This window comes from Zonotrichia leucophrys, chromosome 13 (assembly GCF_028769735.1).
Source record: "Zonotrichia leucophrys gambelii isolate GWCS_2022_RI chromosome 13, RI_Zleu_2.0, whole genome shotgun sequence".
Taxonomy (NCBI): Eukaryota; Metazoa; Chordata; class Aves; order Passeriformes; family Passerellidae; genus Zonotrichia; species Zonotrichia leucophrys.
This window is the reverse complement of record NC_088183.1, coordinates 10129654-10142259: the sequence shown is the minus strand read 5'-3', so window position 1 is coordinate 10142259 and position 12606 is coordinate 10129654. Positions and strand designations below refer to the sequence as shown.

The 12606-nt window shown below is 41.1% G+C and overlaps 1 protein-coding gene across 4 annotated transcripts in view; it reads right to left on the bottom strand.

Annotated features, from left to right (window-relative positions):
* FSTL4 (follistatin like 4) overlaps positions 1-12606 on the bottom strand; it is a 207076-nt gene that overhangs the window by 36870 nt on the left and 157600 nt on the right. For all 4 annotated transcript variants that reach the window (XM_064724985.1, XM_064724987.1, XM_064724986.1 and 1 more), the window contains one exon: positions 1975-2141. In XM_064724985.1, coding sequence (XP_064581055.1) covers positions 1975-2141 — 167 coding nt within the window. The remainder of the gene's footprint in view (positions 1-1974; positions 2142-12606) is intronic.

The following is a 12606-nucleotide window of genomic DNA, read 5'->3' as shown; positions in this document are numbered from 1 at the left end:
GCAGGGGCCCATCCTCAGTAGCCAGAGAGTGGACATGCCTGAGCTCAAGCATCCTACATAACACCCACCGTGGAAGGGGGAAAATAAAACATGGCCAAATTGTGCCTACTCAAGCAATCAGACCAGAATACAGACAGCAGTGTATATACAGAACATAAAATATTTACAGAGTGTAATTAAAGATGAAAAAGTTGTGGAGGTGTTCATTAGACTAGAAAAGTTGATGTTCACTAGTAGCAGGTGTTATATGACAAGGTGATAGAGATCATAAACTGATATGTGGCATATTCAAATTGAGGCACAAATCTTGTTTTTTCTCCTTGTAACAATCTCAGAGTCTCTTCTGTTATAGTTTCTCAGTGATACACTAGTTGAAACCAATCAAAAAGTGATGTTTTCTTTGCTGTATTATACTCCATGGGAGTGGTGAATGATTCAGGAACCATCTCATGTGCAAGGACATAACTCTGCCTCTTAACATAGAATCACCAATAAGAAACAAAATTGCTCTAAGCAAACTAGAAATCCACTTGGGCCGGTGCTAAATTACGTGAGGAACTGCCATTTCAGTCTGAAACCGTATTCAACATTCTGTTTAAAACAGTAGGAGTTGCAAATGAACCCTCAGAGCCAACTACCATGAGTCCTTCAATAATGTGTTTCTACTCAGGTTCTTGGACTGTCATTTTATGTCCAGTTCACACAGGAACTTTAATTCTTTAAGATGTCATCATAACCAAAATTTCCTAAATGTAAACTAAATACATGAAATTTTCATTATTTTTGGCCAACAAATCCTAAGACTACTCTTTAGCCTTCAAAGGCTCTGTTGCATTTCCACGTCAAGCTCAAAGCAGTGACAAGAAATACAAAAAAAAATTAAAAAGATAATACTTGCTGTGATGAAAATAAAAAGATGTTTAGATCATTTTAATTACTAAGTTTGTGCACACAGTAATTGCCTATCCATGGTGCACATGATTTTCCTGCTAAGGAAGAGTCAACAAATAAAGCACTGAGATTCTGTGTGTATTTCTGTCCCATGTGCTGTAATTTTCACATTTTACTGCAGAAGAATAAACCAAAGATTTTTCCCATTTCAGCAATCCTGGATTCACAACAATTTAGGGAGCTATAGTATTGACTGCAACAACTCTGAACTGAGTGGTTATCAAATTAACAAGAACTGAATAAAAATATAAATCAACTCTTGCTGCAGTGTAATTAAAATAAAACCTGATTTACCATATACTTTAATGAAAAGAGAAATGAAATACAGACCATATTTTTTGTACACTACTTTTCACTCTCTCTGTAATTAAATGTTATTAAATAAATGAGTAAGTTTATACCATCATTCAGGTATTGTCTTTACTACCAACTATGACTCAGAGATCAGACCAGCACTGTGAATTAAAAGAGATTCATCTTCCTTCCTGTGAGGGCATCGCCACACCCTGCTGAATAATCCCATTTTTAAACCGCTCGTCAGAAACAACAGCGAAGGAATGAGAGAGGAGAACTGACTCAAAGGCAAGAGAAACAGGAGGATCTGAGATAAAATGGATTATATGGTTTAAAGAGAGGAGAGATCCATAGCCACCACAAATGTTTCATCTTCTTGATGAACTTGTTTCATTGTACTGGGAAAGATACCCCTGAGGTGTGAGTGGTCTCTAGAGCTGTTTTCCCCTGAGTTTTGAGGTCTTTGGAGCACAGGTTCAGACCAATGAAAGAAGCACCAATGAAAGAAGCATAATTTCAATTAACTTATTCCAAGTACTCCTGCTCTCCCCTGCGCATACTCTGCTTTGCTTTTATTCCTGAGACATACTCACATAAATCCTAAATATTGCACCAGCTTCCGCTTTCCATAACAACAAGACAAAAGCTGCACCCTTACAACCACCACCTGCTAAAGGGGGCCATACTCAGGGTTGTGATCAGACAATGACAGGAGAGCTCAGGACGTACGTTGATGTCCTCCAGGTCGAGGAAGTTGAGCACGACGCCGTTGCGCTTCCAGACGATGGGCGGCCGCAGCGCCCCGCGGATGCCGCACGTCAGCACGGCGCTGAGGCCAACGGTGATGGTGGTCACGGTGACCCGCTGCTCCTCGGGCAGGCTCAGCTGGACCACCTCTGCAAAAGGCAAGGGAACAGGCACAACATCAAACACCACACAGGGAAGCTGCTCCTGCCCTCCCCTCTCGGACTTTTGTTCTCATTCTGAGAATAGCTTTGGACGATTTTGGCAAGGAGATGGGGTACTTATGCTACACCAAAAAAACCCCATCAAAAATAAAGCCAAGTAAGAGACAAATTGAATCTGTCTCAATGAAATTCCCTGCACCCCTCTCCTGAATCATTTTAGCTGTAGAATAAGGGCACTACGATGGTCAGCTGGCCAGCCTGGCTGCTGTACTTTATACTTAGTAGTTTATACTTAATAGTTTAAAGCAGTCAGAAACAGAAGGACAAACAAAGGCTCTCCAGCTTGAGACCATCTGGGCTTGTTTCTCTACAGCACTCCTCTCTACAACACTTTTCACTCCACTACCTCTCTTTGGTAGGAAAGCCTCTCAAAGGCTCTCCTACCAAAAATGGTACCTCAAAAGGTACCATTCTTGTACTTTTAAAAGGTACAAGGATGAGTCATGTTTGTTCCTTGAGGAAGAATTAAGGTTAGACTGCTGCCACTGAAATATAGATAAACGTAGTTTCAAACTGCCTAAACACTGGAAGTCACCAAGCTTGAAGACTTGTTTACCAAACACAGCCACATACGGCACCTGAGATACAGATGTCCTAAATATAAAAGCTTTCTAATATTTTATTTAAATTAAAATCCCAGTTATTTTGACTTAAGTATGCCACACAAAAGAAATTCCTGAGATAGCAGAAAAAACTGAAAAACTCACCACCATCTCTCTGAAACCATACTATGTCACATAGTTTCCTTCTGGCCACTGACATGAGATGCGGCTGCACCTTTTGCCATGTGTGGTCACACAGAGAGGTCAGACCTGATACCAGAACTAGCCTGGGTGCAGATTGCCTTTATGTAGCATTCTGGCAGCAGTGACAGTGCCTGGGCAGTCAGGCCACATTGTCCAGGCTCCCCTAACCACAGCTTTGTAATTCACAGCATGGCTTTTGCTTCCTCTCATTCCCAAGCTCTGCAGTAAGTAAACTATCTTACAGGTAATTTATGAAGACTGGTCTTTTAAGGTAGTGGCCCGTTGAGAGGAACAGGGAATGTTCACAGCTGGTGTTACTTTGCTTTAGCCAACTCTAAAACCTGGGTTGGGGAATGAAACAACCTGTCCCAGCACCAACAGTACTCCTTCCTCATCTCCACTGGCAACAGCAGCAGCAAAACATAAGAGAATGATGCTGCCTCACTCCAGGTCATGTGCTGTGGGGAAAAAAAATCCCCTTCAAGCAGTGGTAACATTGTAAAATGACATACAGGGGTCAGGTTACTCCCTGCCATCAACTGGTAAAGTTACTCTTCATCCTGTCCACTTACCTCACAACTCTGTCATTATATCCAACACAAGATCTGAATGTCACTTGCATGGAATAAAAATGAAAAAAACCCCAGTATCGACATTTGCAAGCACAATTTTCCACCTTTTCACATATTATCTAATTGAAAAATTGCTTTAACACCTCTTGAGTAGCAAACCTCTTAAATCTGTCACTAAAATATTTAGTGTATTTCAGCATCCTTGGGCAGCCTGGACAGAGTCAGTGCTCTGGTACAGCAACTGATTGTGAAGAATTAGTGCAAAACCTGCATGTGAAAACATACTCCAACAGCTCAGCAGCCCTTCTCTTCTGCTTCCTCCACCTAAGTGAGAAGCTAACGTGCCACAAAGTGTTCACCACTGTGGATCTGAGGCTGACTTTGGGCTGCAGTGTCCATACAGCATTGGTGCGTCTGCCAGCAGTGAGCACTTCTCCCACTTAAAATTCCCAGTGCTATTTCAGGAAGAGTACAAGCTGCTCCAAATAAAAGGCAACTACAGTTTTGATAGATGGTTGATCAAAATTAAGAATGTTTGGCTAACGTGGTGCTACTATTTGTGTTATGGTGGCTCCCACAGGCATTACATGAGAAGACTGACACAGTCTGACCATCAAACCTTAAAAAGCAAAAGGGGAGATGAAGGAATATTGGGAAGACAACATTTAAGATCACTGAACGGGTTAACTACTAAGCTGGGAAGACATAACTTGTGAGTAAATCACACTGCCTTTGGGTACCTGCAGGAAGAAATCAGGGATGTGGCAAGTCAGGGGCAGTGGGCCATAGGAGCAGAGATGCCCCAGGGAACCACTGAATGGTTTGGGCTGGAAGGGACATTAATGACCATCTTTGCAACCCCTGCCATGGGCAGGGACATCTTTCACTCGACCAGGCTGCTCCAAGCCCCATCCAATCTGGCTTGAACACTTCCAGGGATGGAGAGTTCATCCCACCACCCCCACCCAGCTGCCTGAGGCATGTAAACTGCACATAGGGGCTAATAATGTAGTTATTTTCTACATAATGAAGAGCTTCTTTTAATGAATAAAATATTTGGAGTGCACTTGACAGGATAAAGAACTGATAATTACAATAATTTGTAGCATGCAGTAGGGCTAATGAGGACATCTCCTCTTGAGGAGGAATGAAATAGAGGGCCATTCATTTACAAGAGAATTGTTTTTTCATCTTACTGCTGTTTTCCTTAATTCCCTCTGCTGTTTTTCATGGTGCCTTGAGTTCCCTGGCACATGCTGGGCTTCCATAAGCTCCTTCTTCAGCAATGGATTTTCAGTGCTCTCTTGCAGTGGAATTTAAGGCTTCCTGCCCATCTTACAAACAATTGCTAAAGAGGCTTTGGCTTTTGCTTTTTAGAAGCACAGTAATGAAAAATACATTAAGGTTTAATTAAGAAGACACCTTGCACAGCTGCCATTTTTGGATTAACCATATGAGGCCAAGAGATGAGTTTTTTTATGTTAAAGCATGTAATTAGCACAGACCACTTTAACAATACAAACACACTCCTTTTTAGAGCATTTCTATGGAGTATATTTGACAGCATCTTATTACCAGTACATTTGAGGGACTCTAATTAACATCTAAAAGCCTTTCTACTAATACAGAATTATTTTGTGTCGTTTCAGTTATTGCTTTTTTGTTTTCAATAGAAAAAGATTTCCTTATACAAGCAGGTATATTGGGGAGGAAACAGGGTTCCCTAAGATGATGTGAGGGCTGAGCTTTTTAAAACTCTTTTAAAAGATTCAATATTGTATTAAGTTTTAGAGCTTAGACACTGCTGCTGTTGGTTTATGTGCAAAAATTATTCAAGTCACCATAATGATTTTGTGTAGAGCTTCTAGATTAAGTATTGAACACTGTTCATTTTATTTTTAAAAACCTTTAGGAGATAAAAGGATTTTTACCATGGGTATAAAACTGAACAGAATAGGCAATACTCAAAGGGTGCTCATTTGCAGAAGAAAACAAGCTGGAATTGAATTTGGTACTAAAATCAAGCAATGTTACGTTCATTTAGAAATCCTGCAGGATGAGGCATCCAAACCATTTTTCTACATTCCACAGGTTCAACCAGTATCAGTCCTTGCTGACCCTGGTTACCAAGCTGTGTCAAACCTCATACTCTGGGATTTCAGATGAAGTAGCTCCTCAGCTCATTCCAGCTGGAAATAAGTTCCTGCCAACTGTTCTGCCATCAGACATAGATACTATCATCAGAGAATGGGGTGCTATCATTCTTCACTCAATTTTTAATAGTTCCAGACAGGGGTAAAGCCTTTGTAATGGTCCCCTTTAAAAGGGAATTGGTGTAAGGATGTGCCTGTGTATCAGAGGACTGTGACTAATCCCTGATCATGTAGATGAGACACCAAATGTGGAACAAAGTCAAGGTCAGTGAAAGGCAACCAGGACACCACAAACTCTCCACTGGTGATGGCAGCAGCTCAGTGCCTGAACACCTTGTGGTTTGGAATTAGGGCAGTGCCATCTCCAGACCCTTATTCAGAAGGGTAAGGGATCCCTCCCTGCACGCTGGGGGTTAGTGCCAAGGGGTTATTCAGGGGAGGGACCACTCTTGTCCATCCTCTCCCACCTTTCCTGCCTGGTGTGATATTCAGCCCGAAGCACTGAGCACCTCTGGTGACCCAGCTGTCACCATCTTGATGCTCTTACATTAAACTTCTTGCAATACCAGGTCCCACAGTGACATGTGAGAATGTGAAATCTTAGTAATTCCTTTCCTTGTAAAAAAGTGCCAAGATATTGCTGAACATTTTCCTCTGTCCCTTCTCTCCAGTGTTATTTAAGCTGGAGTTACACTGCACCTTCACAAGCTCTGCATACTAATGCAGCAGGTATTACCTGTTGTGCTGGTTTATCATGGAAATCTTTTTCTCTCCTGTCATTTGCAGCCCACCAAAGGCAATAATAATTTCACAATGAAGACATGTATAATTGAGGTCATTACAGGGAGCAGCCTGGAATGAACATTTATGGAGAAAACCTCACTGATGTAGCATGGCATGGAGATAATTTACCTGGTGATGTTGGGCACCTGCCTTTGCTTGTGCTGCACTACCTACAGAAACAGATTTCACACTTTAAATAGTGCTTAATATCATGAATTAGATATCTTCCCTTAAATCTAAAGAAAATACACATTTCAATGCATTGCTGCCACCTTCAATCATTGCTACAGTTGTTCATGGATATCTTGCCTTGCTGAAACAGAGTTTCATAGAATTGCAGAATGGTTTGGGTCGGAAGATCATCTCACTCCAATCCCTTGCTGTGGTCAGGGACAGCTTCCACAAGACCAGGCTGCTCACTGCCCCTCCAGCCTGGTGTGGAACATTCCCAGGGATGGGGCATCCACACTTTCTCTAGGAATCCTGTGCCAGAGCCTCACCACCCTCGCAGGGAAGAATTTCCCCATAATATTTAATCTACTACTGTTCTATTGCTTATGAGACAAGGCAATACTTTTAAAATCCTGTAACTCATCCTCAGAAGGGAGACAATGAACCAAAACTTAGCCTTGTTTGATGTTCAACAGGAGAATGACTTTCAAAGAAAGTCTTTAGCACTGATTCTTGCCCCCAAATTAATGCAGAGAGACCTGTTGTTTGTGAACTGAAGCATGGGTAACAGCCCTAAATACATCGTGTTTCTCCAGCAATGGTTCAAGTCAGGGGTGATTTAATGGGATGGAAACTTTAGTGTCTACTTAATTCCCCAAGTCCTGCAGCTGTGTTTATGCACTGCATTAGTAAAATCTGTTTATTGCCTTGTGGCCATGAAGGTCAGTGGTGATTTTAGCATTTGTTTCAACAGATAAAAGAGTTCTCCAGCTGAACACATTCTCAGGTGAGGAGCTAACCGAATCCAGAAAATGAAAAAAATAATAGAACATAGTTAAAAACAGGATATACCTTTTATAATTACTCTTTTCTCCAATAATTTTGATGAGATGTATTTGGCTCTGCATAGAGTTTGGAGAAATTTTAGACCCTCTTAAAGCTAAGCCAACTGCAGCGAATTGATTTTAAAATGACAATGTTATTTGTGAGATGCATTTCTAAACATGAAAGTGAAGTTTGGCCAGCCAAGGAGGGACTCTGGTGATGCTGTTGGGGACACATTGGGATGGGATGTGGGGATAGACTGGGATGGAATGTGGGGACACAATGGGATGGGGTGGGATGTCATCTGATTATTCACAGCAGGAAGAGGCTCAAAGCAATGAAGGATGATTCACACTGAGTCTGAATCTGTACAACATTGTATAATATGCTTATAAATTGCTCATATTAGGATTTGATTTAGTTTCTACCCTACTGTACAGACCAAATAAATGAATTAGTAACAACCTCAGTACACAGATTACCCTGGGTTTGCATGCCTTTGCAAACCTCTTCCACTGGCTGTTTTTAGGATTATCTCCAGAAGAAACATTGCCATGCCATCACATTTTGCTGGTAATTAAGGTTCAACAAGCCGGTTTTACCCAGACACATTTGACATCTTCTCACCTGCCCAGAGTCAGGTGAAAGGATTATCCATCACCCAGTGAAAAAACTCCATTTTCTGAATGCCAATTTAGAATTAGAGGAAAGCCAGTCATGCTACTAAAATTGTTTATGTTATTAATTAACGCCCTTAGAGTTGTTAATGACCATGATTAAAGTAGTTCACAATTAATGAACCCAGAGAATTCCTACAGCTCCCACGTCAGTTCAGTGCAGGTGACTGGGGATGAGGTTTCTGGCTTTATAACCTGTGAAAAACACCACCAGGAGCTGGCTCTGCCTCTGGGCACCCTTGGTGTGACCCAGCCCTGCCCAGCTGCCACTGTGGAACATCTCAGGAGCTCAGTGTCCCTCATAGAGACATACCGCTAAGGATTGCAAGCTCAATTAACGTGAACAAGAAAATTATTTCTAAAGCTGAGTAGAAATGTTCATATCTCAGCTTTATTTTGTAGCTGCAATTATTCAGGTTCTTAATGTAATTTATGAATCCTCAGGACTTTTTGTGGGCTACTTCAGAAAACATTTTACTGTAAATTCTCTACTAAATTACTAATGCTGTTTTTTAAGTAATAAAAAGCCATAATTATATATCTAGCAGAATTTAGTACCTGAAGCACTCTTCTGTCATTACTCTTGATGGCCAAGGCTATGACTCCCCAAGGTAGGTCCCAACCTTACATTTGAAGCTAAACCCCATCTTGTTGTTGAATTCAAAATAAATTTGTGCATGTCTGCATGACACAGCTCTGGTGTGGTGGAGAGACACTGTCTCTCATCTAGCCCATGTCACCGTGACTTTGAACAAATGTAAGAGAAAAACAGCCATTGAAATAATTAAATATTATGATACCTTTTACTTTTCTTCAGCAACTGAGTCCATAAAATACTATTGATGACATTTCATAGAATGGTTTGGGTTGGAATAGATCTTCAAAGCTCATCCTGTCAACCCCTTCCCATGGGCAGGAACAACTTCCACTAGACCAAGTTGCTCAGAGCAGCTGATTATTTATATAATATGTCACAGAAAATAAAGCATAATTTGAAAAAAATATTTAATGTAAGAGTTTGGGCCAGCTTCTAAGGGGATTAGAACTTCACAGAGACCACACTGTCCTGTTTCTGTGAAATACCTGCGTGTTCCTCTGGAAGTGAAGGAATGCCCAGGGGAAGATGAGCATCATTTCCAGCAGCTGGATCTGAGATTTGGAGGTTGGTGCCATGCCTGAGAGGGTGCCCCAATCCCCCTCTGAGCCCACCTGGGACCCTGGGTCACCCTGCCTGGCTTGGGGATCTCTCCCAAGAACTGAGTAGAGAGAATCTTCAGGTGAGTAATTCCGAGCCACCTGCACTGGAAATGTCACATCTGGAGAGCCAAACTCTGTTCAGACAGCTGCTTGAACAATTATCTAAATTACACACAAAGTCCTCCCAAAATGATACATATCTAAGAAAAGAAGTCCAGTTCTCTCATATGAATCTGAATCAAGCATATTCACATTGCTAATAAATTGGCTAAAAACTGTTTATATTGACTTTTAACCAAACACAGCTTTTTTATGTACTTTATTCTAATGATCAATTTGTTTTTCTTTTTTTTAAAGGAAACAAGCAACACACTTTCCATCACAAAATCCCATCACTGTCCTCCTGCTACTAATCAGAGGGAGAACATTGAGTTTGTGCAGGAAGGGATAATTAATTCATTCTTGAAAGTACATGAATAAATATAAGTTGTTCAGTGCTTAATTATCTAATCTCCTGAGGGTAGTGATGGATTCATTATGTAAATAGGCATAAGTAGTCTATTTTGGAAAAAAGTTTACATAAAAGCATTTGTTTTTATTTTAAATTCCTATTCCCACAGATTGAGAGCAATGTTGATATGATTAATTTCTGATAAAATATTCCCATGTTGTACCAAGAGCATCCTGCTGAGACTGCAGCAGCCATGCATTTCCCCAGCCACTTTATTAATCTGAAAAGTAAAATTGCTAATGGTCTAACTGGCTCTCAGAATTCCTTCAGGGAGTCATAGAATCACAGAATGGTTTTAGCTGGAAGGGACTTTAAAGTTCACCTCATTCCACCTTCCCTGTCCTGGGCAGAGACACCTTCCACTATTCCAGGTTGTTCCAAGCTCTGTCCAGCCTGGCCTTGAACACTTCCAGGGATGGGGCAGCCACAGCTGCTCTGGGCAACCTGTTCACACAAGTTTACCATGAGACTGAAAAGACTTGTCTCTTTTTCTTAAAAACAGTTAAAAATCACACTACAGGGTCCTCCTCTGACTCTTTCCAAAAAACTGTGGGAGAGCAGAATTAAAACCTCTCACTGACCCCACTAAAATATAAAGAACATTATGAGTTTTTGGGGACAGATGTGAAGCATTGCAGCTACTCTCTGAGTTTCACATTTTCTATCCTATTGAGACTGTAAGACACAATTAGCATCAGTGGTTTCATTGCCACAACAGCATTAGTTGTCTCTTTTAAAAGGTTTATTTCAGCATTTTCAGGAGTTAAAAAGTTTCTCCAAATCCAGAAATTCCTTAGCTTTGAGACTGGGAACTCTTTCTCACAGGCAGGCTCTGTCAAAACAACAAGACTTTGAACAGCCACTATCTATATTTAAACTATGGTATTTCAGAGTTTCAGAAAAAAACCCCACTAAACTTATTTTTGTAACTTTTCTAAGTTACAACATCTGAACTGATTTATATCTGATTTAAGGCAGAAGATGATAGCTTCTAGTGGAGGATGTGGCATGCCAAGTTTCTCCCTGGAGTGAATTTTTATGGATGCTCTATAAACCCCCAGGGTTTATCATGGAAATACTGTCAGAACATTAAGTTCAACATGACTCGTGGGAACCACTAAGATGTGTACAGAAATTACTTCAAATATAGAGACAAGTCAGGCCATAGGATATTTGGGGATCAAGAAACATTCACCTATAATTTACAAAATTTACAACCCCTGAGTCATCAAAAATTGCCTTATCAAACTGCTCTGATATTTCATTCTCTGTCCATTTTCCTTTGAGGTCCTGGCCAGCATTTTGCAATGAATGTGATGCATGGAAAAATGGATGAACCAGGAAACAAGGATTCTAGAAACTAACCCTGCACTTCTTCTAAACCTCAGATTAAGGATTTGTAAAGAAATCCCAAGCATTTAAAATCAAATATGCATGTTTCTTTCACATTCCCACATTTATTGTGTTCCTAAACAACCAAATCAGGGCAAGCACACCTTTGGAGTTGTAAATAAGCATTAGTAATGTTTTTCATGGAGCTTTCACTGCTTTCTATGGATGAGTGCAAATTTAGCTACGGTGATTATCTGGATTTTGCATCTTTCCTGACTAAAGCTACATTCAGGATCCTTAAATGCAAGGACTCTGCTCTCCTGTGCTCCTGCCAATTCCAAGACACAACCTACATACTTCAGGTGGGATGGGGCTTGGAGTAACCTGGTTTAGAGGCAGATCTCCCTGCCCATGGCAGTGGGGCTGGAACTGGATGATCTCTGAGGACCCTTCCAACCCAAACCAGCTGTGATGCATTTCTTCTCACCCTGAGGTGCTGCTGGTCCTGCCTTGGAAGGTGACCAGTTTAATGTGTGTTGCAGTCTGGAGATGGCACAAACAGCACAAATTTGGCTAGTGGTGATCCTGCAAGGTTACAGCAAGGTTGCTCTGCAGCAACATTTATCCAGCTAACATCTTGCATTTTCAAAACATTTTAGTTGGTAAAAACTTTGGCATCAGCACTCTCACCATGCCCTTCCCTTATTCAGACTGAAGTTAAGGAGAAAGTCAGGAATGTGCAGAGGAACAGCAAAGAACCAGGTAATTCAATGGCATTCCTTTCAGGAGGGGATGGTGCAGGGAAAGCAGATAGTAAAGAACAGTTCCTAAAGAAAATCCCTGGTTTCCTGCTATCAGCAAGAAACACAACATTGTTTTTTGAGGGCAGGTTTAGTCCTGCTTAAAGCCTTCTCTGCAGAAACCCCTGCAGAGAAGACCCTTTAACTGGTTAATTCATCAGAACTCCAGTGCAATGCTGGGCAGGCAGCTGGACCTTGGGACAAGATTTGGAATCAAGGTGGACAACAAAAGGTATGGAAGGGACCAGTAAGGAATGGGTAAGTACAGCCACCAAAGTGGCTTCTTCAGTGGAGCAGAAATCTCTGCAGAGAGCTCCAGATAGTGTCAAGCTGTAGTCATAGCAGGAGAAGCAGATTTAATCTTTGTCTAGACAGTTAAACCCTACTCTGCCTCAATTTCCCCCATGTGAAACCTCTCCAGGACATTCTAGGAATAAGGTGTCTGAAAAGATTTTTTGGAACCATGATAATAGGTGTCACACAAATACCCACAAGCATGTTGGATTTCTTATTAAAGCCTCTCTGAGGTTCACAGATAAAATCCACATATGAAACTGAAATTTAATTACACAAAAATACTTTGAAGCTGAGATTTGAAGCCTCTGCTGCAAGAAACTTGAATTCCA